Source organism: Hevea brasiliensis, chromosome 4, assembly GCF_030052815.1.
Source record: "Hevea brasiliensis isolate MT/VB/25A 57/8 chromosome 4, ASM3005281v1, whole genome shotgun sequence".
Classification (NCBI taxonomy): Eukaryota; Viridiplantae; Streptophyta; class Magnoliopsida; order Malpighiales; family Euphorbiaceae; genus Hevea; species Hevea brasiliensis.
Window position 1 is genome coordinate 1517753 of NC_079496.1, and position 27928 is coordinate 1545680.

The window sequence follows — 27928 nt, forward strand, 5'->3', positions numbered from 1 at the left end:
GCTTCATAAGAGGTTATGTATGTTTGATGTCGACATTGAATCGAGAAACCAATTATTTTACTTTCAAACGCAACCTTTTCCTCTATATAAACACCTTATCATTCGCCTAAATAATAACACAACACACTAAATAAGCCCAATATGGCTTACACATACCATACACTGTCATTCTTCGGCTGCTGCTTCTTCTTTTTCTTCATTGTTTGCATACCCTTTTACACTGTGGAATCTCGGGCACCTTTCGCCTGTGACCCCAGTAATGAGCTAACCAGAAGCCTCAAATTCTGTCGGGTTAATGTGCCAATACATGTGAGAGTGAGAGACTTGATAGGGAGACTGACATTGCAGGAGAAGATCAGGTTGCTAGTCAACAATGCAATTGCTATACCTAGGCTTGGCATTCAAGGATATGAATGGTGGTCTGAGGCTCTTCATGGTGTCTCTAATGTGGGCCCAGGTGTCAAGTTTGGTGGGGCCTTCCCTGGGGCCACTAGCTTCCCTCAAGTCATCACCACGGCTGCTTCCTTCAACGAGTCTCTTTGGGAGCAAATCGGACGGGTGAGTTTAATTTTTAGCATGCATCCATCAACTTTTAGGGCATTCAATATAAGTCACTGCAAAATATACTCTTTAATTTCACTGCATGCTAATCCAAGAAATCTCCAAGACAACCACCTAGCTATCTAGCCGCACCTGTTCAACATGATCGTGAAATTTTTTGTCTCAATTAATAGCCATTACTATATGTTGCTAATAACAACTTGATCAGCCACCAAAAATAAATTTTAGCTTTGTACGTTTCTCATCAGAAATTATCAATATGTAATTAATCTCCATTCTCTTATGGTAAGATTTCTTTTCTTACGAGTATATATATGTGTACTCCTTTCACTAATCCTTAACTCAATCATTACAAATCAAAGCATTGATTATAATAAGGTATAATAGTAATATAATTAATTAATTATTAATAGCACCATTCCATTCATCAAGTGGCAACGTACTAACAGAAGGATGGAATGCGATGTTCCCATTGCCAACTTGCAAGGTATTTGCGTGCAAAACTATATTATAGCTATTTTTGGGTGATTGGGTCCCATGCATTTTGAAAGGTGCTTTTTTTTTTTAAATAAAAAATTTATAAGTTTCAATTACTTCTAAATGATGCAAGCCATTGTCTCATAAGATATGGGAAAAATTTTCTTTTTTTTTTTTTCCTTGGAATTTTGTAAATTGATCATTTTCATGGGAAGTGTACATATTTAGAAAAACCCGACTAATAGATTCTTATAGATAAGAATTTGATTCCATTTGAGAGTATTTTCAAATTTTTTATCTTGAATTCACCAAATTAATGTAAAGTTCTCTTAAGAAAAACACACGTTGTAATCTGCCAGTTAGATTTGAAAATAATCCATCATTGTAAAAATAAAAACAAAATAGCAGAACCCATAAACAATTGGCATTGTTGATTTAAGCTTAATTGATTTTTTAAACATTTGAGAAGATTAGTATTGCATTTGGCTTGCACATAATTAACAGGTGAGATTTTGATAAGCAGGTAGTGTCTGATGAAGCAAGGGCAATGTACAATGGAGGACTAGCCGGATTGACATATTGGAGCCCTAATGTGAACATATTCCGGGACCCTCGATGGGGAAGAGGACAGGAAACCGCCGGTGAAGATCCTGTTTTAGCTGGAAAATATGCCGCCAGCTATGTTAGAGGACTTCAGAGCATGACAGGAAACAGGTTAAAGGTTGCTGCATGTTGCAAGCATTATACAGCCTATGATCTTGATAACTGGAATGGCGTGGATCGATACCACTTTAATGCTATGGTAAGAATATATTTATTCAGTTATCAGTAATAAGGCATTTTCTTGGGCAATTAAATTTGTATTAGTATCTGGATACCCATAAAAATTAGTTGAATTTTGTATCTTAGGTAAGCAAGCAGGACTTGGAGGACACATATGACGTGCCATTCAAGGCATGTGTGATGGAAGGAAAAGTTGCTAGTGTGATGTGTTCTTACAATCAAGTAAATGGAAAACCCACTTGCGCAGACCCTATTCTCCTTAAGAACACCATCAGGGGTGAATGGCGACTCAGTGGGTGAGTAATTACTAAGTTCTGTTATACCAGAAAAATTTCTGTTTAGCAGAGGTTTAAGCAAGAAAAATTCATTCCACCAACACCCATGTGGGTCTTTTTGTTTTTAAGACATAAATGAGCCATTGTGATTTGAAACTGTGGATGGGCCCATGTAGGTACATTGTTTCAGACTGTGACTCAGTTGGAGTTTTATACGATAACCAACACTACACTTCAACACCTGAAGAAGCAGCTGCAGCCACCATTAAAGCAGGTCTTGATTTGGATTGTGGCCCATTCTTGGCGATCCATGCGCAGAATGCAATAAACAAAGGGTTGCTAGGCGAGGAAGATGTAAATCTAGCCTTAGCCAACACCATAACCGTGCAGATGAGACTGGGAATGTTCGATGGAGACCCATCGGCTCATCCTTATGATAACTTGGGCCCAAGGGATGTTTGCACTCCAGACCATCAACAATTGGCACTAGAAGCAGCCCGACAAGGCATAGTCCTACTTAAGAATCGTGGGCGGGCCCTCCCTCTGTCCCCAACACGACATCGTTCTGTAGCCGTCATTGGGCCCAATTCTGATGTTACTGTTACCATGATAGGGAATTATGCTGGTATGTATTCAGTAAAATTTTCTTATCTTAAACACTTAAAATACAATCGTACTAAATTCTAATGTAAATTAATTAAATGAGTTTCATCTTACTTTATATATTTTAGATTTATAATAAATTGAGTTTAAATAATTTTTTTTATATGGATGAATTTTTTATTTACATTTTGTTGATCATATTCTTAAAATATTTGAGATATAAATATATAAAATTCACGTATATATGGTTTGGGACAAATGAAAATGTCCTGAAAATTGAAAAAAGCCCATTTTTAAAGAGAAAAATATAAAAATTAGTTTCTAATTTTGGATACAGGTATTGCATGTGGTTACACAACTCCCCTGCAAGGGATCAGTAGATATGCTAAGACCATTCACCAATCTGGGTGTGCGGATGTGGCCTGCATTGGGAACCAACAATTTGGGGCAGCTGAGGCTGCAGCTCGCCAGGCTGATGCTACTGTGCTAGTAATGGGTCTTGACCAATCCATAGAAGCAGAATTCAGGGATAGGGTAGGGCTCCTCTTGCCTGGAAACCAACAAGAACTTGTATCCAGAGTGGCTAGAGCCTCCAGAGGTCCAACTATATTAGTGTTGATGAGTGGTGGTCCTATTGATGTTTCATTTGCCAAGAATGATCCTCGAATTGGTGCTATATTATGGGTTGGATATCCTGGACAAGCCGGAGGAGCTGCCATTGCTGATGTTTTGTTTGGAACAACTAATCCAGGTATCTGTTCGATTTATTACCAAAATGGTGCACATTGATCATTTCTGAACTGCAAAAAGAAAGGGTATTTTAAAAAATTGAAGAATAATTTGCAAACAGAAAATGCTTCAAATGTGCAAACAAGGCAGCCTTATTTACATGTGAAGATAGTACCCTTAACAGTGTTTGGTCTACTTGATTGATTGATTGAACTTGGAATTCTAAATACCGTATGCTAGATAGTACAAAGGCTAATGCTTTTCATTTTTCATGTTTGTTTCTGCAGAAGGGAAGCTGCCAATGACATGGTATCCACAGACATATCTTGACAAGGTGCCAATGACAAATATGGGAATGAGACCAGACCCATCAAGGGGTTATCCTGGAAGAACCTATAGATTCTACAACGGACCTGTTGTTTTCCCCTTTGGCCATGGATTGAGCTACACCTCTTTTTCTCACTCCCTATCCCAAGCTCCAAAACAGCTCTCACTACCGATTACTAGTCTCCAAGCCATAAAAAACACTACCACTTCAAGCAAAGCAATAAGGGTTACACACACCAATTGTGATGCCCTCTCACTAGGACTTCAAATTGATGTGAAGAACACTGGAATTATGGATGGAACTCATACCCTTCTGGTTTTCTCTAGCCCACCTGCAGGAAAATGGTCCTTTAATAAGCAATTAATTGGTTTTGAGAAGATTCATTTAGTAGCTGGTTCTCAGAAAGAAGTTAAGATTAACATTCATGTGTGCAAGCACCTGAGTGTGGTCGACCAATTTGGTATTCGAAGAATTCCCATTGGTGAACATGATCTTCACATTGGAGATCTCAAGCATTCTATTTCTCTCCAAGGAAATTTGGAGGAGATCAAATATTAGTAGATGGTAGGACATGAAATTGCTCAACTGTAAGATAAACATACAAGCAAAAGATCAACTAGTGTTTCAGCATCCTGTGACTCAATAGGTTGTGCTGAGTCCCAGTTGATCCATTTACTGAATGCAAGAAACAGAATCAAGTGAAAGAAATTGGTCAATGTAAGGCAATAAGAACCAGCTCAAGCTTTTGCTGGTTTCTCCATTCTTGTTCCAACTTATGCAACTGTATTTTTATTTGGTGCTCGTAAATTGTTACCTCAAAAATCTGAGGTGCTATTGAGAGGAAATATAGTTTGAATTATTTCTGTTACTATGAATTATATTCCTTGTTCTTATACATGAGATCACTGTGAAACTTCATGTAGTCTTGCATATGATCAGAATCTCCATTGGCTTGGCAAGTTACTTCAGATTCTTTCTCTGTGGAGAGATTCTTGATTTTTTTTTTGTTTTATTTTGTAAAACAAACCAAATTATTTAGATAATTAAATTAAATTAAACTATAAAAATGATTATCAATTTGATTTGGATTGACTTTTAAATCCAATTATCCACACCCTAGTGTAGACTTGCAGAAATTAATAAAAATAATAATTTTTTAGATGAAAATTGTTAAAAATTATAGAGAAATGGTGGAAGAGAAATTGCCACAACAACAATGACTTGCACGTATCACAAGTTAATATAAAACCTAATGTTTCGAAATATTAGTATTTAATAACATTGATTAAATATGTTGACATTTAAGATCCTAAAGTCTATAAGAAAACCTCAATTCCTTAGCTATTGAAATAGAATCATGGATTTCAGCTCAAACCGTGGCCACCTCTAACACACACGTAGGGTAAAAGTGTCGGTACATATATCGATTTTATTATATAATTTTTCTAATAATAAAACCACAGAGAATGAATAACACGTGAGAGAATGAATAGGAATATTAATCCAAACTATAAAATACAAGATATTCTTTTCTTGATACATAATAATAGTTGATCAGAAATTTAACTAATTTTCTTTGATAAAAAAATAAAGCTAAAAATAGAATCACAGTCACAGTAAAATAAATAAATATTATATGATTGGCCCACCAGCATTGTGCCTTATTCTCACCCACCCTTTTTCTCAATATTAGCTAGCTTTTAGTTTCCAAATTGGCTTCTATAATATCCTATGTATAAATATCTCTTTCATATTTATCATATTACCTTACTTTGCATATTCTTATCTCAACTCTTCACTCCAAACCATTCTCTATTCTCTCTTTCTCTTCTCTCTCTGTGTTTCTGCTTTTCTATACTGCAAGGTAATGTAAAGATCCTCTCTTTTCCTTTCTTCATGCGTGTGTATATATATAGAGTTCATCCCATAGCCATTCCATTACTGGGGTTTCTTTGCTAAAAGAGTTTTGGTAGAATTCTTTCTTTCTTTTCCTTTTTTAAGTCAGTGTTTTGTCATTCTGTTAATCATAATCTCCATCATGATTATTAATGATTAGGGGTGATTTAACAGGGGAAGCTGATATGGCAGATTGCAACAGAAACCAAGACTTTTACTCTTCTCAGGAGCTTGAGGTACTATAAACTTAAACCCCACCCCATTGGTTAATAATGCTGCCTAATCTAATGCTGCTGCTTCTTCTTCTTCTTCTTCTTCTTCTTCTTAGTTTAAATGTGTTAGTTGCATAGAGCATCATTAGATACGCTTACAGCCATAGAATTTTGTGGTGATGGCCATATAGGGCCCAGCTAAAACCAATCATTTCAGGCTGTTAAATGCGGGTGCGGGATTTTTAACGGTCATGATCGCAATGAGTGAGCAGGTTTGATATGGGGGATGACATCTGATATTAATTAGATGAATAATGGGCCCCATGGTAACGGTACCTTATCATTTGAAAAAAATGAAGAGAGGAAATTTTATATAATTATTCATGAAGATAAAGGAAATCTTAAAACTATGGGTGATCACAGTGTGATGATCAGATCAATTGTTTTGAGTGGGGTCCCTACATCTAACGGCTAATAACTAAGGAAATAGCTTTTGTTTTGCGTCACAAACTTTTGGTATTAAATGGTGAGATCTGCGGAGAGAGCTTAGATGAAGATGTCGGCAGCGTACAATTCTGTATGCCATACCATACAGTATCACGACATGTTAGGACCCCACCCAAGTACTTGTAGCCTTGTCAAGGGCGAGGAAAAGCAATTCTGAAAATGAAAGATGATTTGAATGTCAATAACAGGGAGCATCAATGGCTAACAAATATGGAGGTCTTGTGCCCAAGAAGAAGCCCTTGATTTCCAAGGTAAGCTTAACAATTCCAATAAGAAATATTTATTTAATCTTTCTTCGTATTTAACTTTAAAATTTTATAATTTTAGAGACAAATCTCATTATTTGCATTAATTTTTTTTTTCCATAAATATGCTGAAGGATGTCTTTATAACTGGTGTAGGACCATGAACGTGCCTTCTTCGATTCCGCAGACTGGGCATTATGTAAGGTAATTATTTATTTATCCCAATAAAAATAAGAGTGAACAGAGGAAAAAAAAAAAAATTTGAGCAACGCCCACTTAAAACTTAACAATCTAAGAAAAATTCTTACTTAGTCCCTGTTTGGCATTAAATTTCAGAGTCTGAAACTGCTTTTCTGAATAAAAGCACCATTTTAGATGCTGTTGATAAATACAATATGGAGAAAGCTATTTTGTTATTTTAGTGTTTTTATAACTAAAACTGATCAAATTTAATTTTTAATTATTTTTTAACACTCCCTGACTAGTATATTTAAAAAAATGATTTTCTCAACAGCAATTTCAACAGCAATGCCAAACAGGCTCTTAGTCATGTTTGATAATAATTTTAAAAGTAACATTTAGTATTTGGCTATTATCAAAATACTATCTCTTTTATTGTTCAGTTGCATAATATTTATACTAAAAGATTTGAGTCAATAAGATGATATCACTATTTTAAAATTAACTTGCTTTAAATCACTATAAACAGCTAACCATTTAGCGCTAATATCTAACAGCTAATAGTCAATAAAATAGCTAATAAATACTACAGCAATTGATAGTTACTACATCCTATAATAACTAATATTGTCAAACAAGACCTTAGATTGAGTTCATTATGGATTCAAGACGTAAATATATGAAATTTATATATTTAATAGATGAGTATTATTATATATCATATATCTTAAATTCTTGATAAACTGAATAGATTTAGACAAGAAAAATTCAATAATCAATACTCAATTAATTCCAACTTGCTGGCTTGTCTATGGCAAATTATAGGGTCATAGACTTATTAAAATTCTGCTTACCCTGTTTTGTATTGAATTATGGAACAGCAAGGAGCAGGAGCGAATCAGAAATCTACTGTGGCAATAGAAACATTGCAACCAAAATTACAGGTAGTAACATTAGTTGATTTTACTTTAAAATTTTACAGTTCTAAAGATGACTCTAGATATTTGAATTTTATGTTGTAAGATCCAATTGACATGATTTTGAGCACTTGCAGAGAACACCTCACCAGCAACTCCCTCCCAGAAGACCAGCTTGTACATCTGGTACTCATGTGAGTAGTCTCACTAGTGAAATTACCAAGTAAATGAACTTCTAATCAATAGTTAACTAATCCCTGTTATTTTCTTGGCTGCAGGAGAGTTAGTTTGCTTGGAGTATCCAAACAAAGAGACTTGGTGGCGTGGATTATGGTTTTTTTTTTTTTTTTAGAAACTGTGCACATTGAAATTGGAACTTTGGATGTTCATACATAAATAAAGGAGCCTTCAGCCTTCATTACTAGAGAGAAGAAGAGTGTGCTTGTGATTAGATATAAATCACAATTGCTTTGTTAAAAATTAGTTTGTTAGTGTATTTATTATTTAAATAATTAAAAAATATTAAATAAAATTTATTTTTTAAAAATTTATAAGCTTAATTTATAAATAAAAAATTATTATAAATAAACATATTAATCTAATTTTAAAATTTATAAGCTGATTTGATTAATTTATAAAATAAGACAAATACACTCTAAATTAGAAATTGAAAACCATAATAACATCCATCATTTCAAAAGAAATTCAATTTAATTCATTATAAGTTTAGAGAATTAAGCAATAAAGTAATTAATAAATATTTATTGTATTATGAAATATAACAATAAAGATATAACTATAAAAAATTATGTATACGTATTATTAAAAATAATATATATTCTTAGCATGTATAAAAAAAACATTAAAAATAATTTTTTTTGGATCTCACGGGCCAGCCCTCATAGGAAGAGAAATTAAAAAAAATTCCCTTCTTTAAGCAATAAATTAACCAAATTGACAATAAAACTCTTTAAACATAGGGTACATTATTTTTAATCTTATAAAACGTCAAAACCTAATGTCGTTTAAGATCCCGCTTCCTGTTTATCAACTAAGCCCGGCGGGCTGTATTGTCGTTACTTCCAGTGCGGAAGGACATGAGAGGCCTTGCTTTGGCTTCCTGTAGGGCGTCATCGTCTTCACTCAACAATCTCTCGCAAGTTCAGGAATCGTTCAATCAGCTTAAATCAAGCGGCGAAAGCGCTTCAAAGCCCAAAGCTGATCGAAATCACGTCAGCAACGTTGAAGCTTCTTTGAGAGGTAATACTCCCTATTCGCTGAACCCTCAGCTTAGAAGGGCGAACTCAGCATCAATCACAAGCGGTCCAATTTCAGCTAATACATGTAGTAAGTCAATTGATCACCGTTACTTTTCTCGAATTCTATCGAGAAATGACTGTTTTTTATTACTGAACCACGACCGTAGTGCAAAGAGGATTATATTGAATCCTCAGTTTGTTATTAGCATCTTGCAAAATCAGGAAAACCCATTGCATTCTTTGAAATTTTATATCTGGGTCTCCAAAATCGACCCGTCATTTGCAAAGAATCAATCCGTTAAGGCTGTTTTAGCTAATTGCCTTTATAGGAAAGGGCCTGTTTTGTTGTCGGTTGAATTGCTTAAAGATATTAGAAACTCGGGTTATCGAGTCAATGAAGATATGCTTTGCGTTTTGATTGGTAGCTGGGGCAGATTGGGATTGGTAAAGTATTGTGATGAAATATTTGGGCAGATATCTTTCCTGGGTATTTGTCCTAGTACTAGGTTATATAATGCGGTTATTGATGCATTGATCAAATCCAATTCTCTTGACTTGGCTTATCTGAAGTTCCAACAGATGTCAGCGGATAATTGCAAACCAGATAGGTTTACTTATAATATACTTATTCATGGAGTCTGTAGGATCGGTGTAATGGATGAAGCACTCAGGTTGGTTAAGCAGATGGAGGGTTTGGGATTTCCACCTAATGTGTTCACGTATACAATCTTAATTGATGGGTTCTTAAATGCAAAGAGAGTTGATGAAGCCTTTAGGGTTTTAGAGACGATGAAGGCTCGAAAGTTGAGTCCCAATGAAGCGACAATTCGAGCATTCATTCATGGGGTGTTCTGTTGTGTGGCCCCAATTAAGGCATTTGAGCTGGCCATCAGATTTATTGAAGGAGAGCGTGTCTTCAGGAGATTGGCTTGTGACACATTACTTTGTTGTTTGTCAAATAATAATATGGCAACAGAGGCAGGTGCATTATTGGGGAAACTTGGCAAGAGAGGCTACTTACCCGACAGTTCAACATTTAACATCACTATGAATTGTTTGATAAAGGGTTTTGATCTCAACGAGACATGCAACATACTGGATAGATTTGTTGAGAAAGGCATCAAGTTGGGTTTTAGCAATTATCTTGTATTAATTGAAGCTTTGTACAAGGCTGGAAGAGTTTCGGAGGGGGACCAGTATTTCAATCAGATGGTGAAGAATGGACTTGTGTCGAATGTCTTTTCATATAACATGGTGATAGATTGCTTCTGCAAAACCAGTATGATGGACAAGGCAGCAAATGCTTTTAAACAGATGCATTATAAAGGTATCACTCCTAATATTGTTACTTTCAATACCCTTATTAGCGGGCATTGCAAGGTTGGAGAGATAAGCAAAGCACGAGAACTGTTGTTGATGCTCTTAGAACATGGATTCAAACCAGATATCTTCACTTTTAATTCAATAATTTATGGCCTTTGTCAATCACAGCAGATTGATGATGCTTTAGGTTGTTTCAATGAAATAGTTGAGTGGGGTGTCTCTCCCAATGCTGTCACATACAATATATTGATCCGTTCATTGTGTGTCATAGGGGATGTTCCTCAATCAATGAAACTCCTAAGAAATATGCAAATGGATGGAATAAACCCAGATGTCTTTTCTTTCAATGCGCTTATTCAAAGTTTTTGTAGGATGGGAAAGGTAGAGAATGCAGAGAAGCTTTTTGTTTCAATGTTGTCAATGGGCTTGATTCCAGACAATTATACTTATGGTGCTTTTATCAAGTTATTTTGTGAATCAGGGAGATCTAGTGAAGCTAAGGAGATACTTCTCTCAATGGAAGCGAATGGTTGTGTGCCTGATTCTTTTACATGCAATATAATTTTGGACACTCTAGTCAAGCAAGGTCAGTTTGAAGAGGCCCAGAAAATTGCAAAAACATGTAGTGAGAGCGGCATTTTGGTAAAATGTGAGCTTCTTGGTTCCTAAATTTGTGCTGCTTTGTTTGGTTTTTCACTTTGAGGCAGACAGAGCCACAAAACATCAGACTGCATTTTGCTAAATCTCATTTGTGGAATCATGTGCATCAGAGAATCATGATAAGAAACTGTCTTGTTCTTATCAATTTGTCTTGTGTTTTTGGGAAGAAGAAGTTGCTTCTGTTCCTGGTGGGGTACACATTCTGAGTTGGTAGACTTGGATCGAAGGAATCAGAAGATAACCTTTGGGCTTGGCACTGCATACTTCTGAATTTGTCAAGTTAGTCTGCTTTGCTACTGTTATAGAAAAGAAAACAGATGTTCACTAAAATTGTGAACAATGACATGCCTCCTTCCCACACAAGTTTTGCCACGTGGGAAGCAAAATGGGGTAGCTGGTTTATGAGGTTTACCCCAGGCAATGGAGATATCTCTTTGCAAGATGAAGTAGAGTTGCATCCAAAGGTGTTTAGACATCCAATGGACTGCACCCTACCTCCATTTTGTTTACCTGGTTTTTGAAAGGAATGAGTTCCTGTTTCTTATGGCATTTGAAATATGTTTGCTCTCCATGATAAATTACTCATCTCTATAATTTAGAAGGAGCATTTTACTTTTTTTACAAGGTTTTTGTGGTGACTGTAGTAATATTACTCGTCAGCTGCTGTCCCATGTAGCCATACGCTTGTATATTTCTGAGGCTGTGATGCCATAGGAGCGATATCAAGTTACTTGTAATATTTGTCTCCTTTATATTGCAGACAAGCATTCTTGACTTCATGCACTTTTATGCTGAATATATATATATATTTTTTTCTTCTTGATATTATCCTTCGTATTATGATCACTTGTTTTGTATTCGGAAAACAAAACCCGCATCTATTGCACTTTTGTAAAGAAAGAGATTATGAGATTATTGAGTTAATTTAAAGGCACATTACCTGCTTTCTAGATTGCTCCAATAGTATGGTAGATGTACTGTGATCGTTTAGCAGGTTTGTTATATAAAAATTCCTGAAGAAAATAGCTTTGCCACTTGCTCTGAACCGCTTCTGTCATATGAAAAATAGCTTTGCCACTTTTTCATGAAATTTGAGTTTACTTTCATGAGCAATTTTCATGAAAAGTGGCAAAGCTCTAAGTTTTGTAGTATTATTCAAAGTGTACTACAACCTCTTCAATTGAGTTTATATTTATAGCCTTTTAACTTTCAGAAGTACTTAAATCGTGACACATTTCTCTGTTCCTAATCCCTCTCTCTTCATGTCTGATCATTCCCTCTCTAAGTCTCTATATCTGCTGACGCCAATGATTCGTGCACCTAAAAATAATTCTGAGTTTTGATTTTATCGTTCCTGTTTTGTAATAGGGGTAGGATATGAGTACATAACCTCAAAATGGAATCAGATTGCTAATGATGGTGACGCATGAATTTACTGTTTGGCAATGTTATAATTACTTGAATTTCAGTGGCAATATTAGCAACTTCAGGTATCTAGCATCTGCGGCTGATTGATTCAGATTCTAATGACATAAATACTCAAGTATGTTAATGGAAAATAATCAGGGGTGAAATAACTAAATGTCAGGAGAAGTTGCATCTCACTGAACATCACGAAGGAAATTGGAGATTCGTAAGGTAGCCAATAAGCAACCGAATTCAATTAGCAGATCATTGTTTTAGCTGAATGCTTAGTGACGTAGCATTACAGATTTTGAGTTGCTTATGCTTGTATGCATGGATAAGTTAGGCAGCCAACTAATTATCAATTTCCTACCTGAGGAAATTGAAAAAGCAACCGAGACTTGTGATGAAGGCATTAAACCAGAGAACATTTATTTTAAGGTTTGATTTGTAATACTCACTGAGAAATCTTTTTTATATGGTAAAAAGTTGGTGACTTGAATTCCAACTGCTCTCTCTTTCTTAGTCCTCTGCATCCTCCAAATCTATGCCTAAGAAATAAGGCAAACTCCTTTGTTGATTTCTTTTTCCCAGGAAATTCACCAACCTTACTTCATTACTTTATTAACATGAAATCTTCCCTTAGAACATTCCATTTGTGGGCCATGTCCAATAATAAATTAAAAAGGTATAGTAGCAATCACAAACTTTAAACTTGTTTAAGTTGTTGATTTGGAATAGTATGGTAATTTCGTCAAGCCAAACTAGGAATTCAATTTTGATAGTGTTAAGCAACTAAACCAAAATATATATTTTCAAGGTTGGTTTACCGTGATCCTGGTTTGGCATATAAAAGTAGCCTCATGCTTTTCCCTTTCTCTTCTATAAGTTGTATTATCTAAAATTTTCAAGAATGGCATTTTCAGTCTCCATTAGATATAGGCAACTGGTTTTAGCAGCAGTTCTTGTCTGTGTCTCTATAATTTGCTGCAACATAGGTATGTGAAAGAGCAACATACATTTTCTTGGAAAATCTATGATCATTTAAGCATTTATAAAATTTGCAATAATCCCTTACAGGGAAGGCATATGATGAGGAAGTGCCTCAGACAGGCACTGGCCTTGCTGGATATGATCCTTTCACAGGTGCAGGTGTTGTAGGAGATGAGCCTCAAACAGGCACAGGTGTTGTAGGAGATGTGCCTGAAACAGGTGCAGGCGTTGTAGAGGATGATCCGGCTGGAATTGTTGCCAAAGCCTTGCTATGTTTTAATGAGAAACATGTAAGTCGAATCTCATTGGGGGTATAAAAGAATCAAGTTACTTCTGAGCTATTCAAACAAGACACGTAAAATATTCAAAATCAAGTCAAGCTAGAGTCAAGGAAAATAACACTCGGTCGAGTTGAGTTGAGTTTTGAGCCTTGAGTTTTTTAGTCGTGTTCGAACCTGACACTATATTGACTCAACTGCGCTCAATTACACTCTTGAATCCTGTTAACATGACCATCATTTATAGAGGAAAGAGGTTCAAAAATTGTCATTTGGTCAGTGTTCGTTTACTCACTAATATTTTATGTGCTTTTTTTTCTGTTAGATAAGCAAGTGCATATCTGCCCAAAGGTTTTAGCTTTTCTCTATAATGATATGCAACCTATTATGTCTAGTCTTAGATTTCTCACATATACTCGTTCCAAATTACTTAATGGATCCACATTTTGCAAATTCTCAGATTTATAGCAGCTGTGAAGAAGCCTATAGATTAACCGAGAATGGATATATCAATGTGCCTCATGAATATGTTGAACAATATTGCCATGGACCATGCCTGTCAGAGACCCATTTGGTGCTCAATTGCATAGAAGAGGTTATGAAACACTTTATATTCTACAATAAGGCCACCATACACGATATTAGAGACACAATCAAGGCAGGATGCAGCTATGGCCCTGAAAGAGGTAAGTTTCTAGTTAGGTACATGTTTTCTTGGTTTGGTTATTACTTGAAAGTGAAATGTCATAATTCAATGTCTTTTTCTTTTTGCTCCGACTCAACTTGAATGCGAGAGTTCTATAGACAAAGCTGATTGGTTAATCCAATGTCTTTGTGACACAGGTGATTTCAATGTGGCTGGGCACATTCAAGCTGAAGAAAACAGAGCAGACAAGACTCAAATCCAGATTCTCTTTGGAGTTGGCTTGGCGATCGTAGGGCATGCATTACTGTTTCATTATTTATGAAAATTTATCAACTATTTGTTTAATGCATGGAAGAATAACATTTTCTTCCGCCTGTTTTATGTAGCTTTAATGGAGGAAAACAATAATGATTACTAAGACTACATATATATTCAAACTGGATTGGTTGGGTTGCTTTTCGTCCCTGTTGTTGGCTAGAGCCAGGTCTCGTTCAAGTAAAACCTATACAATCACCACTCCAAAGTCCAAACCAAATCACCCCACTAAAATGATGTTCAAATCTTTACACAAACTGCAAATCTCTCTCATTTCATCTATAATTGATTCAACCTGTAAGGTAATTGCTTAATTGGTTATAATTAATGAATTAATGATTTAGACATTGAAATATGACAAGGTTGATTTGGTCTGATAAATTAACTCTGCACCAAGGGCAAAGCAATCTGACTTCTTTCATTATAAATTTAATCAAATAACGGGTATGAATCTCATAAGCTCATTATAAAAAATTACTTTCCCTCCAAAAATCCCCTTTTTCCTCCATTGAACTAGAAAGGACATAAAACAGTGCGGTAAACCAGAGACCCCTTTCAATTCGTTTTCTTTAATCTTTTCATGGCACCTTTCAAGAACCTTGTCACTGCTTTCTTGAACATCTCAACAACTCTCCCATGCTCTTTCTCAACACCAAGAACCTATCTTTTAGCCACTTTCTTTTTCCTTCTCTTCCTCTCGACTTCACTTACCAACTACTCTTCCTCCTTCACCGCCTCTGCTCTCGCTTCTCGCTTTCTCTTTGCAGCAATGTACATCTCTCCATTCTCTTCAATCAAATCATCGAACACATGTCTCGTCTCGGACTTGCATGACAACTGCACGCTCTCTTCTGTAACTGCAATGGAAAGAACTCGCAGGAATTCAAGAAAAGAAGAAACTGATGTGATTTCAGGCCTTAGTTCTTGTGATATCTTTAATGGCAAGTGGGTTCCTGATGATTCTGATCCCATCTACCAACCTGGGTCTTGCCCATTTGTCGATGATGCCTTTAACTGCTTCAAGAATGGAAGGCCTGACATGGGTTATCTTGGATACCGATGGAGGCCACATGGGTGCCGAATTCCAAGGTCTAAAATCGATTCCACTTCATTCAATTTTCCTTTCCATTTGATTTTTGGCGTTCTATTATGTGTCGCTTGAATTGTGTAGGTTTGATGGGAGAAAGATGTTGGAGATGTTGAGAGGTAAGAGGTTGGTGTTTGTAGGAGACTCATTGAATAGGAACATGTGGGAATCGTTGGTCTGTGCATTGAGAGAATCATTGAAGAACAAAAGTAGAATCTTTGAAGTTTCTGATAGGCGAGAGTTGAGGACTCAGGGGTTCTACTCTTTCAGATTCATAGTGAGTTCCATAAGTACTTTCAGGCCTTTGATATCTTTGTCCCTGTTACTTGCCTTTACATACCTTGCTACACTGGTTTAAACCTTTAATTGGATAAAAATTCTGCATTTAGCCTCTTGCCAGTTCTGAAGAATGAAGGGACTAGAAATGTTTTTGCAGATGGGATTTTACCATTTCGATAGAAACGATAGAATTTGCCAAAATTTGACCATGTTTTGCAATTGATGTAGGATTATAACTGCTCAATAGATTTTGTTAAATCACCATTCCTCGTTCAAGAATGGAAAGCCTCAGACAAGACTCTAAGCCGAAAAGAAACATTGAGGCTAGACATGATCCAGGGAACTTCCACCAAGTACCATGAAGCTGATATAATTATCTTCAACACAGGTCACTGGTGGACTCACCAAAAGACTTACAGGGGGTAATTCAGCTTTTTTCAAATTATTGCAGAGATAAATAAACAGATTATAAACCCTTTAATCATAGTTACCATAATCAAACCAATTATCCTTTATCATTTTTTATTGCAGGAAAGAGTACTTCCAAGAAGGGAGTCATGTCTATAACAGGCTGCAAGTGACTGAAGCATATACCAAAGCTTTGAGGACTTGGGCACAATGGGTTGATGCTAATATCGACAGTAGTCGTACTAGGGTATTCTTCAGAGGATACTCAGCTTCTCACTTCAGGTGTAAAAAAAAAATCTAATTGCTTCTGTTACCCATTTGGTTATTTCGGATATTCTGTTTCAGGCGTATTGAATCTTTTTTTTTTCTGTGGACATTGCAGGAAAGGGCAATGGAATTCAGGGGGGCACTGCGAAAGCGAAAGGCAGCCAATGACAAATGACACTGAGCTTGCTCCATATCCATGGATGATGAGCATTCTTGAATCTGTTATATCAGAAATGAAGACACCAGTGTTTTATCTCAACATTACCAAAATGACCGACTACAGAAAAGACGGGCATCCTTCCATTTACAGGCAACCTGAGATCAGAAGAACCCATGGGATGATTCAGGACTGCAGCCATTGGTGCCTCCCTGGTGTTCCTGACTTCTGGAATGAGCTTCTTTATGCCACTCTCCTATTATCACACCATGATTTGTCAATTAACCACTAGAGTCTGCAAATGCTTGTATACCAAATTCTTTTTTTCTCCATAGTTCAACCTTGGTTGAAAGTTCATTTTCTACAAATCCCATTTCTTTTAGTCCCACTTAGACAAAATTTTTCTAACACTTAAATAAGGCCAAGTTTGAATTTTATTGTCAATATTTTTGAATATAAGTGTTCTTGTGTGAATAAATACATTAACCATTTTCTTTTTTTTTAGTAGAATTTCTTCTATTTTTTTTTTATAGAAATCTTATTATATTCCTGATCCTGTCCTTTGATATTTTAAGTGTATATAATAAAGTTTTAATTTTATTAATATTTATAGACTTTTTAATTTTTTTAGTCAATATTCTCATATCACTGAGATTAAAGTCATCTTTAATGATTTTAATAGGGTATTTTTCTATATCAACAAAGTATTTTTTTTCCCAAAATTTTAAATAATTTAATAATATTTTTACATAATTTAAAAGTAATTTTCATCTTAATTAATCGAACTGGTCTTATTGATTTAAATTTAATGATTGTCACTCTAATTTAATAATATATATATATATATATATATATATATATATTTTGATAAATGCTAACAAGTTATCAATGCGGCATTCTCTATTATATGTAAGTTATAAATTATTTAATAGTTACACTGTTAATGCTATAATAAATAACTATTATTATAAAATTTATAATATATTAATATATATTATTTATATCTATATTATATATTTTTATTATAAAATTCTTATAAAAAAGTTTAAGAGAAAAAAATAATAAAAATAAATTTTAAAATAATTAATAAAATTATTTAATATGTTATATTCTCTTTTATAACATGATTAATACATAATATTTTTCTTCATAGTATCCCTGTGCAGTATTCTCTATTATACACGAAAGTTATAAATTATTTAATAATTAATCTATCAATATTATTATAAATAGGCAATAGTTAAATTATTATTATTATAATAAGTAGTCATTACTATAAGGTAATTTATAATGTAGTAATATATATTAATTACATATATTTATGTATTATACATATATTTTAATTATTTTTATTATAAAATTTTTATTAAAAAATTTAAAAGATAAAAATAATAAAAATAAATTTTAAAATAATTAATAAAAAATTTAAAATATTATATTATTTTTATATATTAAAATTATTAATAATTACATACGAATAATTTCCTGTGCATTGAATCAACGTAGTTTGTATTGAATTACCAGAGAGTTTATTGAATAAAAACGAATGCAATTAATACATGTTATATTTTAGATGAAAATGAATTTAATAATTTTTTATTAAAATTTAAAATGACTAATTAAAATATATACATAATTAAAATGATAAATAAATAAATGTTTTTGGTAAATGATTTTAAGTCTTATTAAGATTGTGTTATAATAATTATATCCAATAAGGATATGCCACGTCATTCATTGATCGCTAACGTATCGAACTAAAGTTCCCCAAACCCGCAACTATGTCGACATAACAGAGGTTTTCTTTTCTCACTCTTCAAAACGACGGACATTCCTTTCCTTAGATCGCACGTCGAGACATTGGTGCCTCCTTCTTCCTTCTTAGGAGCCTTCGTTCATCGGACACGTGTTAGCTCCGCCGAAACGCATCGGAATCGTGGGAATCGGCTATATATCGCCGGTGAAGAAGATGAAGATCGACGTCAACAAAATCGCTCGGAAAGTCGAGGTCGATGATCGAATTCCTCTCCGGTACTATTTCAGAATCGCCGATAATCTCCTCAGACAGGTTAGCTCTCCTTCTTATTCGCTCCCTAATTGCATTTTGATCTTGTGTTGTTTCTAATATCGTAGTTTTTATGATCGGTTAAGGTCCTTTTTTTTTTCAGTTAGGTAATGGATCCGAATTTGTTGGTAATGGAGGTTGAATTGGGGGTTTTAAATGTTGTGATTTTATGTACTGCACTTGATAATTTTTTTTTTTAATCTTCTACAGGGGAATATACACCGGGAGGAGAAGAACATCGTAGATTTGTATACAATTCTACTTAGATTTTCAAGGTAATTGAAAGATATTTTGTGTCCCAATTATTTCTATGTTGCAAATTTATGTGCAGTTTTCTGACCCTTTTTTTTTCCTCAGTTTGGTGTCTGAAACAATTCCATTTCACCGAGATTATCAGGTTTTGCTTCCAAAGGAAAGAGCAGCTTATAGGAAGGTGAGCTAGTAGCTATTTGAGTTACTGGATGCTTTCATTTGGAAATGTGGTGAAAGGTTTTATTTGTTTCTTACTTTGTTTTTGTAGAGATTGTTTACTGTATTAGATGAGCTTGAAGCTTTGAAGCCAGAATTCCAACGTCAAGTGGACGAGCTGAACAAAGCTTATGCTAGAACTCAACTACTTGAACTTGATGACCCAGAAAGGACTTTATATGGTTCTGAGCCTTCTTCTTCAAAATGGCCCTCTGTTAAGAAAGCTTCTTACTCAAGCATCAACATTAAGCGGGTACTCCCCTTTGATATGAGCATGGCGTCCAATCATCAGCCGTTTTTGTGTTCATATCCTTTTTCTAGTTCATTTTTGTGAAGTTTTATAAATGTTTTTCGATCATGTTTTCTTATTTCTCATATTTATTTATTTATTACTAACTCTTCTTTCTTATTTCAATTTTGTTCTCTTTGGTTTTAGCCCTCTGTTGTGGCACCTCAATCTTCATGGAAGTACGGCAACAATCATACTCAAGCTTCATCTCCAAACTCCGCGCAGATTGACAAGCCTTTGCAGAAACTGTGAGTATGTTATTCCAAGAATAAGTTTGCATTTAGAGATATGAGATTTATAGTTTCTACTAGCAACATCAATTCCTGTCAACTTGTGCCTTCAATTGATTCCTTTTTATGTGAGTTGAAAATTTGCCTTTCGAAAACCTTCCTGCATTGTCAGTCAATTTGATCAGTTCAGGCACTCAATTGCACTAAAAAGAGAAGTGTTCAGACACTCACAATGTTATTATTTCTTTGAAAATTAGGTTAGACACTAAATGATTGACAGGGGCTGTCTATATAACATTCTGCAGTGTATTTGCTTTAGCTGGCTACATTTTGTAAGAATAATACATTAATTTTTTAATATGTGCAGATCTGTTAGTTTACCTCTTCCCAAGCAAGAGACATTGTCTAGACACTCATTCTTAGGGCCTAATGGTCTTAGGGGCCAATGGCGAGGACCTAGTGCAGAGATGAAGGTAAAATTATTCGGTTCTCCCTCCCTCCCTCCCTCCCTCCCTCCCTCCCTCCAACCCCTTTTGTTTTTCCCCATCCTTTCTTCTTGTGCAATAAGACGTTCAAACTGCACTGACTGATCCACCAAATTATTTAATACAGGTTCAGTATCCAAGTTATACCGACTTAGCCTCTTCTGAAAATTCAAGGTGAGTACTTCTATGAAACTTTTCTTTTTGTGCTAATCCTTTAAAATATCCTTCCTTTCCTTTGCCTTTCTTTATGTTTTGCATTATCTTCATTGTGTTATAATGAAATTCCAACCATTGACTGCATTCCTTTATCCTTTCTTAGTTTATTTTTGCTAAATTGTGCTTGCTTGGAATGTTTTTCTATTTCTTGTCATATATGGTATGATAGCCTGGATCAGGCTGGACAATATGGTACTGAGGTGGTAAAAGATAGTGATTCTGAGAGCGTACGCGCTACAATGGAATCAGTGCTCTCTTTAGATGATGGGAGATGGTCATGCACTGTTGAAGAGTCATCCCCTGCATTAATTAATGAAGCAAGGGAAGATCCTTTCCAGTTTGTTGGTATTAGACAACCTTCACCGCCTCCTGTTCTTGCTCAAGTACATGATTTTTCTCCAATTCCTCCATCAAAAGTAGCAGATCCAAGACCTGGACCAGCAAAATCTTCCCAGGATGGGATTCCTAGCTCAAACTCATATCAACATTTACATGTTGTAGGTGTCATATTCTGTTTTCCATGCTTTTCTAAGAATATATATGTATATATTTTGTTTGCTTGGTGGCATGCGTCATCATGACAATTTATATGTGCTCTAAATTCTTGATGACCTGGATGCTAGTTTCTGAGATCATTCTAACAAACATTGCAGCCTGTAAATTTGATGGAAGACTTCTTGAGATTAGCTCGTGAAAATACACAGAAAAATTTAGAAACATGTGGTGTTCTTGCCGGTTATCTGGTAAGTGAAACAAAATTTTCAAAACACGCACATGCTTATTTCGTGAATGAGGATGAGCCATTGCACATGGTTCCTAATACTTGTACCTTCATGTGGTGTAGAAAAACAGGGTTTTCCACCTCACTACGCTTATAATCCCAAAGCAAGAGTCAACTTCAGATTCGGTATGAGAATAACTTTTTCTTAATTAATATATTTTATGTGGTTTCAGTTTTTCTTAATTTTAAGTTCCATGTTGTTTTGATCATACTTTCCATAGGCTTCATGTTCATTACTCTAAACCAATGATTTCAGAGAAAAATTTCAGATTAATTTGATTTTTGAGCCATGAGATGCATTGATGCTAAATAGGATTAAGAGGCATTGGATTTTAGATACTAACCAGAGGTGCTTTTCCATCACCTTTTAGAGAGCACACCTGCATTTTGATGTCTTTTACTTGTGACTCTACATATTTATGCTTGCATGCACTTATTGTCTTCTGGGGCATAGACCCATTGTTCATTATTTTCCATTAGCATCAATTGCCAAAGCAGACAGTACCATAGCTCTACAGAAGCTAAAACATGCAAGCCAAGGATTTTATTAAATCCACTTTAACTCTGAGGCATCATACATTATATGTTGGCATTTTAGTTTGTATTTTTGTTTCTATCTATGTACTGTTAATTGTATCTTGAAACAATTATTAATGACCAGTGTCAGACATTAAATGAAGAAGAAATATTTGAAGTTCAAGACAGACTGGCACTTTTTCCTCTTGGGTGGATTCATGTAAGTGTGTCAATAGCATTGATGGTCCATTATTATGAATTTTCATCTAAATTTGGTTGTATTGCTTGATATATTTTCTATCCTTTTAATAAGCAAATGCATTTCATTGTTCCCTGCACTATGGATATAATGTCTTCTTTTACCAGCACATGCATTTATTTTATGATTATATGTTAACTAATTATTTGTTTCTTGCATTTATTTTCAGACGCATCCATCACAGACATGTTTTATGTCATCTGTTGATCTGCACACTCATTACTCGTATCAGGTAACAGTAACTAGTAGTTATCTATTTTCTTTCTTATTGCATGTAATAAATTGTGCACGTTTTTTGGAGTTCTTAATAATAAATTCCTGGTTCACTTTTGAGAGTGTGCATACATTTACTGTGTTGGCACATGCTTATGTGATCTTGTAATATTTGCAGTCAATCCCATGTAATTAGTGCTTTGAAGGCTTATAGTTCATATTCATTCCTGTCTATGTAATTCGTAACATAGACAGCTACATAATCCTGTCCATTCCTGTCTATCTAATCCTGCTGATTTGAAAATGCCCAGACAGCTGTGCTTTTTTCCTTCCTTTTTTTTCTTTTTCATCAAAGCACTAGTTCTCTAATTGGTTACGAATATGATTGAGTATTGCAAATAGCATCAACTTTGCTATTGTTTCGGGATCTTGTCACTCATTTATTTGTTCTTCTGTTTCCTCTAGTGTCTCATCATATTACTTGCAATATTACATATGGCTGAAAGATCTTTCTCTGTCCTGCTTTCAGATTATGTTACCTGAAGCAATTGCAATTGTAATGGCCCCAACTGACACATCAAGGTAGATTTCTTTTTCATCCAATGGTCATTTCATTTGCTTCAATTAACCAGAAATGATATTGAGGAACAAAGTCAAGCTTATAAAATGCCCCACTATAATATAATGTTCACCTATCCTTAGGGTAAGTGTGGACAATTTTCAAACCCGCTTGAGACACATGGGTGCACCTTGGGAAAATCATCTCCTTTAATTATCTAGCTGGTTATGTCAAAAGATAAGATCTAAGATTATGAATTTAGGGTGGCTGAAGCAATAAATTTAAAAGTCTGATGTCATCAATACTTAGCTAGTTTTTTTTTTTTTCTTATTCATAATTAGCTAGTGATTAAAGAAAACCTCTATGAAAAGTACAGTACTTGCGTTGGGGGAATGTTATTGGCAAAATAATAATTTGCGTTGGCAAGAAAATCATCCTTTAGAAATATGTTCATTATACTTGTTCGCATACTAACATTTGAATTCAATCAATACAGTCCACACGGTATATTTCATTTGTCTGATCCGGGTGGTGTATCTGTGATTCGGAATTGCCAGCAGAGGGGTTTTCATCCCCATGAGGAGCCTGCAGATGGGAGCTCAATTTATGAGCACTGCTCTCACGTCTATATGAATGCTAACTTAAAGTTTGAAGTTGTTGATCTTCGATGAGCTGCAATTCTTTAGCAAGAGCTTTAAAGAAAACAATTTTTATAAAGGAAGTACATATCTCAATATGTTGTACATCCAACTGCTGTTCTGAATAGAAATTTGACAAGAATATAGCATGTTCATTTACTTGTTTTTCTTTTTCTTAGTTGTACTCTTGTGTTAATGACTTATTAACTGTAAAAGGGAATCTGTTCATAATTAAGAGATTATTGTCAATATTACGAACCTGCATTATCCAAATGAGTTTAGTCAGTAGACGAAAGATGATGATAAGACATTTCTAGTAACTGATCAAAGCTGATTTTTCTTCGGGATGCAAGGCATTGATGGTATTACTATTACTGAAGAAGATGGTATTAATATGAACAAGAAAACCGAATCTTTCTACTTGTAGACTCGATTGACGTGTACATTACTATTACTGACACAATATTTCATGATAGTGGTCTGAATTTGAGTGGGTTGGTCCTCTTGTGACGTCAAAGGATGTTTATTACAGACCTATACTACAGGCTATTGCTGTTGCCAATCTGCCAGTTGCTTGCAAATTCTAGAGATAGCCTTAAAAGAGCTGGTAGTGGTGATCTCTCCATCTATCGTTTCATGCCTTCTCATGAAGTAATTTTATTTTTATCCTTTTTTTTTTTTTTTTTTCTTTTGTAACCTTGAAAACCCTTATCTTCCTTGATCTTCCGTATTGTGAAGCGAGCACCCATTTAGGCAAAGACAATCCCCCCCTGTCCCGCCTGCTCGTCTATATTCCTTCAATTAAATATGTATGTGAAACGTAAAATCAGCGTTTCAAATTGACATTTTAGTTAAAAGGGTTCCTTCCTACGTAATCATGCAACAGTAGAGAAAAATTTAATTAGACTTGGACTCTTTTGGACTCAAAATAATATTTGAGTTTCATTTATTTTATATGCCAATTTCATTATACATGTTATGTTTCGAGTCATACATTGTACATGAATTAATTAAGCATTGCTTTTAATTTTGTGCTTCCATGTTTATTGCATGAAAATTAGACAATAAATAGACCCGTAAATGCACAGGTTTCCTCTACTCATGGATCCCTCATATGTGAGTGCGTGAAGGGCAAGGAGTTAGCATTAGAAGGCTTGAGAGATACATAGTTAATAGAGATAAACTCTCCTCTTAAATTAATTAAGAAGTGTTGATATCCTACTGGGGAATTGATATATATAGGCCAACTTCAATTAATTTACTCGGAAAAGGATTTGTCTGTGAGCAACAAGGGACAAAAAGAAGGTAAAGATTTTGCATTTAACATGAGATGAGAGATAGATGGGAGCTCATAGTCATAGACCATGCATGTGAATGTGATGAGCCCTCAACCTCAGATAGTAGTAGTGCATATGTAGTATCCAACTGTTTCATAATTCCCATTAATTTCTCAACAAATTTAACTGCTAAAAGACAACGAACAAGTGGGATATTGCGAAGTTTACCCTTTTCTTTTACTCCTTTATAGAGAGGTGGGTGGCAAGTCTGGTCGGTTATTGAAACTTTGTTTGCATTGTTAAATTAAGCAACCTTGAAAATCAGTATTTAACCAACTAAACCTTAAGGACTGTAACTATATGCATATGTACACATAATAGGAGAATCAGAAAATCCCTCTGATGAATGCCAATGAGATCCCATGGTATGTTAAGAATAATTTATCAAAGAAAAAAATAAAAAAGAAAAGCAGCAGCAGCATTGCCGAAGAAGATGTTGTTTCTTGCAAAAGATGTCCCACTGCTATGAGACCTTAAATGAACAACGTGGCATGTTCTGTCACCGTTCGCAAAGTGTCTAAATCATCACCGTCATTTCTCTCTCCACCAACCTTTTTATAGCCAAAGGTACAGCAGAAACCAAACACAACACCCCAAGTTGCGACTTCCCATAACTTCTCTCCTTTCTGAAAAAAAAAAAAGGAAAAAGAAAAACAACTCCTCTTCCTCCTCTCAATCTCTGTCTCTCAAAAGTCAAAACTAATGTGCTCTTATTAAAGAGTGAGCCGAGCCCTGATACTGTTACAGAAAGCAAATACTAGAAATGGGAAGAGCACCTTGTTGTGAGAAAGTGGGAATAAAGAAAGGGAGATGGACAGCTGAAGAAGATGAAATCTTGACTAAATACATTCTAGCCAATGGAGAAGGGTTATGGAGATCACTACCCAAGAATGCAGGTAAATATAATTATAGTAACACGTTTCAGAATGGGATTTTTATTATATTTTCAATGGTAATAAGTGAGAGTAATAAACGAGAGAATGCTATTTGTTTTTGAAGGATTGCTAAGGTGTGGTAAGAGCTGCAGACTAAGATGGATTAATTACTTAAGAGCTGACTTGAAGAGAGGGAACATCACCAAAGAAGAGAAAGAAACCATTGTCAAGTTGCACTCAGCTTTGGGTAATAGGTACCAAAAAATACCAAAAAATTTTCTATCTTTTTCGATGCTACTTTCTTTTTATACTTTTTTTTTTTTCATATCACCCACTGTTTAATCTTTGTATAAATCACCTAAGTATGTATGCACTTAAATTTATTTATTATTCGGTCATACCAACTAATGCAAATAAAAGCAAACTGGCCCTCATAAATTAATTCACAATTTAGTTAACAATTTCCAAAATAGAAACCAATAGTTACATGTTACATAATTCTTGCCAAATCTTATAATTTTGAAGTCATAGTAATGTATGAAAAATTTTATAATGAGTTCAAAATTATAAAATGATGAAATGAAAAAATATAAGAAATGTAATGTATTGCAAGATTAATTAATTAATTAATTTCATTTTATTTGAGATTTTTTAAAAATATTTAAATTTCAAATTGGGATAAAGAAGAATGAACATTTAATCTTCATTAATTTTTATTAACATCTTATAATAATTCAACATTCTTTTAAATTCTACCATTTAACTCTCTCTAACCAACTCGCACGTGATATGTAAGTCAAAATTTATTAGTTACATAAAAGATATTTTCATACTAAATCTCTGCAAGAACAAGAAACCAACTTCCTTCATCATCCCTGAAATTAAAAGAAAAAAAAAAAATCAGTAGTTTGTGGCTTTGTGCTGGGCATTATTTATGAATCATAAGTAACATCATGCAGATCCATTCAGCAGTGTTTATAATAATGGTTTTGTTTGTTACAGATGGTCTTTGATCGCTGCCCATTTGCCAGGAAGAACTGATAACGAGATAAAGAATTACTGGAACTCTCATTTGAGCAGAAAAATTTACAGCTTCTCCAAGAATGATTATTTATCCACCACTGGCACCAACATCACCTCCCTAAATATTGCCAATACGGCTAGGCCACGCGAATCGAGAGACAGTAGAATGGATCGATCAACCTTTAAAAAACACATGGGAAATACATCAATGTCTGCTGCCAAGCCTAAGAGTGAAACCCTAACTGAAGTAGTAGTGCCTGAAGGTCCTGAACGGTCTCCTAATAATAACTCTACAGGACAATTTGACCAGGGTAACCAATTAATGGGTTTGGTCCCAGAGAGCTCCACAAGCGAACTAGACACTGCTAGAAGAGACGTTGTGGAGGGTTCTTCTTCATGCATAGGTAGCGGTGAAAGATTAAATGCAGCAGGACCAGTATGCCTTAGGAAGGAAGGAGAAACTGAGGGCTGGGGACCATATGAATGGCTAGACAGTGAAATAAATCGCCTTAAATATGTTCTGCAAAGTGAAGCGGTGGATCCAAGTGGGAATAATTGTGATACTATTGATGATACACTTAATAAAGAGATGGAAAACAACAGGGTTCGTGTTGGCATCAGTGAAGGGACAGGAAATGAAGTAATGGGTCCAGACCAAGTGGCTGCTGCAAATGATCAGGAGATTGAAAGCAGCAGTACTACAGCTTGGAGCTCAAATGCAGAAAGTGGGGAATTGCATAATTGTGGATCACCACCCCCATTTGATGAGGACTGGCACAATTTAAGCTTTGACTGGGACAGAACAGGAGCCATAGATGATAGTGCAATAATAAGGGAACTATGGGATGAAGGAGAAAAAATTATGTCATGGTTATGGAGCTAATGACAATGGAGGTTTTTCAATCATCTGCTGCTCTGAAGTGAAGTTATTATCTGAATTTATTATGGACAATTTATTGTATCTGTATCTGCATCTGCATCTGTTTCGCAATTTAATGATTTGGGAATTTTGCATTGATGAAGATTGTTTGGCACCATATGATGGATTTAAAAATTAGACTCGTCATATTTGCTCTACGTCGATTGTTTTAATTTTTATTATGCAGTCTCATGAGCAAGCTTTTATTTTCTTTTCTTCTTTTCTGGTACTTTAGATTGGTTCTGATGGGCCCTTTCAATTCTGAC

The 27928-nt window shown here is 34.9% G+C and overlaps 7 protein-coding genes across 8 annotated transcripts; all 7 read left to right on the plus strand.

Annotated features, from left to right (window-relative positions):
* The first annotated feature begins 96 nt into the window (after positions 1–96).
* LOC110633016 (putative beta-D-xylosidase) lies at positions 97–4634 on the plus strand. The gene is made up of 6 exons (XM_021781445.2): positions 97–558; positions 1562–1840; positions 1948–2117; positions 2273–2721; positions 3037–3450; positions 3716–4634. Exons 1-6 carry the CDS (start codon positions 142–144, stop codon positions 4312–4314), a joined length of 2328 nt encoding a protein of 775 aa, XP_021637137.2. The 5' UTR covers positions 97–141; the 3' UTR covers positions 4315–4634.
* An 839-nt stretch (positions 4635–5473) lies between these two features.
* LOC110633029 (uncharacterized) lies at positions 5474–8134 on the plus strand. 2 transcript variants are annotated; one of them, XM_058146381.1, is made up of 7 exons: positions 5474–5620; positions 5827–5888; positions 6560–6622; positions 6773–6820; positions 7678–7740; positions 7851–7907; positions 7992–8134. In XM_058146381.1, the coding sequence occupies exons 1-7, from the start codon at positions 5488–5490 to the stop codon at positions 7998–8000; spliced, it is 435 nt and encodes a 144-aa protein (XP_058002364.1). In that variant the 5' UTR covers positions 5474–5487; the 3' UTR covers positions 8001–8134. The 2 variants fall into 2 exon arrangements, with proteins under 2 accessions (XP_058002364.1, XP_058002365.1); XM_058146382.1 differs by having other exon boundaries at positions 5592–5725.
* Positions 8135–8699: 565 nt separating this feature from the next.
* Positions 8700–11734, plus strand: LOC110633083 (putative pentatricopeptide repeat-containing protein At3g16890, mitochondrial). Its single transcript, XM_021781551.2, has one exon. The coding sequence runs from the start codon at positions 8811–8813 to the stop codon at positions 10962–10964; it is 2154 nt and encodes a 717-aa protein (XP_021637243.2). The 5' UTR covers positions 8700–8810; the 3' UTR covers positions 10965–11734.
* Positions 11735–13092: 1358 nt separating this feature from the next.
* On the plus strand, positions 13093–14699 carry LOC110633084 (uncharacterized). Its single transcript, XM_021781552.2, has 4 exons — positions 13093–13357; positions 13440–13642; positions 14091–14316; positions 14474–14699. Exons 1-4 carry the CDS (start codon positions 13273–13275, stop codon positions 14596–14598), a joined length of 639 nt encoding a protein of 212 aa, XP_021637244.1. The 5' UTR covers positions 13093–13272; the 3' UTR covers positions 14599–14699.
* Positions 14700–14817: 118 nt separating this feature from the next.
* Positions 14818–17293, plus strand: LOC110633085 (protein trichome birefringence-like 4). Its single transcript, XM_021781553.2, has 5 exons — positions 14818–15680; positions 15763–15955; positions 16186–16379; positions 16489–16647; positions 16748–17293. The coding sequence occupies exons 1-5, from the start codon at positions 15172–15174 to the stop codon at positions 17079–17081; spliced, it is 1389 nt and encodes a 462-aa protein (XP_021637245.2). The 5' UTR covers positions 14818–15171; the 3' UTR covers positions 17082–17293.
* Positions 17294–18567: 1274 nt separating this feature from the next.
* LOC110633089 (AMSH-like ubiquitin thioesterase 3) lies at positions 18568–23781 on the plus strand. Its single transcript, XM_021781558.2, has 14 exons — positions 18568–18857; positions 19065–19129; positions 19212–19287; positions 19375–19575; positions 19759–19859; positions 20209–20314; positions 20454–20500; positions 20712–21039; positions 21196–21285; positions 21387–21449; positions 21985–22059; positions 22268–22330; positions 22841–22893; positions 23367–23781. Exons 1-14 carry the CDS (start codon positions 18759–18761, stop codon positions 23539–23541), a joined length of 1542 nt encoding a protein of 513 aa, XP_021637250.2. The 5' UTR covers positions 18568–18758; the 3' UTR covers positions 23542–23781.
* Positions 23782–23890: 109 nt separating this feature from the next.
* On the plus strand, positions 23891–27872 carry LOC110666106 (transcription factor MYB111). The gene is made up of 3 exons (XM_021826485.2): positions 23891–25741; positions 25845–25974; positions 26723–27872. The coding sequence occupies exons 1-3, from the start codon at positions 25609–25611 to the stop codon at positions 27624–27626; spliced, it is 1167 nt and encodes a 388-aa protein (XP_021682177.2). The 5' UTR covers positions 23891–25608; the 3' UTR covers positions 27627–27872.
* The last annotated feature ends 56 nt before the right edge of the window (positions 27873–27928 follow it).

Excerpts from the sequence above, each read along its gene's own strand:
- LOC110633016 (XM_021781445.2), top strand. The coding sequence starts at position 142 with ATGGCTTACACATACCATACACTGTCATTCTTCGGCTGCTGCTTCTTC. Across the intron at positions 2,118-2,272 it reads GGTGAATGGCGACTCAGTGG|GTACATTGTTTCAGACTGTG; the intron begins GTGAGTAATTAC and ends GGGCCCATGTAG. Across the intron at positions 3,451-3,715 it reads GTTTGGAACAACTAATCCAG|AAGGGAAGCTGCCAATGACA; the intron begins GTATCTGTTCGA and ends TTGTTTCTGCAG.
- LOC110633029 (XM_058146381.1), top strand. The coding sequence starts at position 5,488 with ATGTATAAATATCTCTTTCATATTTATCATATTACCTTACTTTGCATA. Across the intron at positions 5,889-6,559 it reads ACTCTTCTCAGGAGCTTGAG|GGAGCATCAATGGCTAACAA; the intron begins GTACTATAAACT and ends TGTCAATAACAG. Across the intron at positions 6,623-6,772 it reads AGAAGCCCTTGATTTCCAAG|GACCATGAACGTGCCTTCTT; the intron begins GTAAGCTTAACA and ends TAACTGGTGTAG.
- LOC110633083 (XM_021781551.2), top strand. The coding sequence starts at position 8,811 with ATGAGAGGCCTTGCTTTGGCTTCCTGTAGGGCGTCATCGTCTTCACTC.
- LOC110633084 (XM_021781552.2), top strand. The coding sequence starts at position 13,273 with ATGGCATTTTCAGTCTCCATTAGATATAGGCAACTGGTTTTAGCAGCA. Across the intron at positions 13,643-14,090 it reads TATGTTTTAATGAGAAACAT|ATTTATAGCAGCTGTGAAGA; the intron begins GTAAGTCGAATC and ends GCAAATTCTCAG. Across the intron at positions 14,317-14,473 it reads CAGCTATGGCCCTGAAAGAG|GTGATTTCAATGTGGCTGGG; the intron begins GTAAGTTTCTAG and ends TTTGTGACACAG.
- LOC110633085 (XM_021781553.2), top strand. The coding sequence starts at position 15,172 with ATGGCACCTTTCAAGAACCTTGTCACTGCTTTCTTGAACATCTCAACA. Across the intron at positions 16,380-16,488 it reads CACCAAAAGACTTACAGGGG|GAAAGAGTACTTCCAAGAAG; the intron begins GTAATTCAGCTT and ends TTTTTATTGCAG. Across the intron at positions 16,648-16,747 it reads TACTCAGCTTCTCACTTCAG|GAAAGGGCAATGGAATTCAG; the intron begins GTGTAAAAAAAA and ends TGGACATTGCAG.
- LOC110633089 (XM_021781558.2), top strand. The coding sequence starts at position 18,759 with ATGAAGATCGACGTCAACAAAATCGCTCGGAAAGTCGAGGTCGATGAT. Across the intron at positions 19,576-19,758 it reads CAAGCATCAACATTAAGCGG|CCCTCTGTTGTGGCACCTCA; the intron begins GTACTCCCCTTT and ends CTTTGGTTTTAG. Across the intron at positions 20,501-20,711 it reads GCCTCTTCTGAAAATTCAAG|CCTGGATCAGGCTGGACAAT; the intron begins GTGAGTACTTCT and ends ATGGTATGATAG.
- LOC110666106 (XM_021826485.2), top strand. The coding sequence starts at position 25,609 with ATGGGAAGAGCACCTTGTTGTGAGAAAGTGGGAATAAAGAAAGGGAGA. Across the intron at positions 25,742-25,844 it reads ATCACTACCCAAGAATGCAG|GATTGCTAAGGTGTGGTAAG; the intron begins GTAAATATAATT and ends TTGTTTTTGAAG. Across the intron at positions 25,975-26,722 it reads CACTCAGCTTTGGGTAATAG|ATGGTCTTTGATCGCTGCCC; the intron begins GTACCAAAAAAT and ends TGTTTGTTACAG.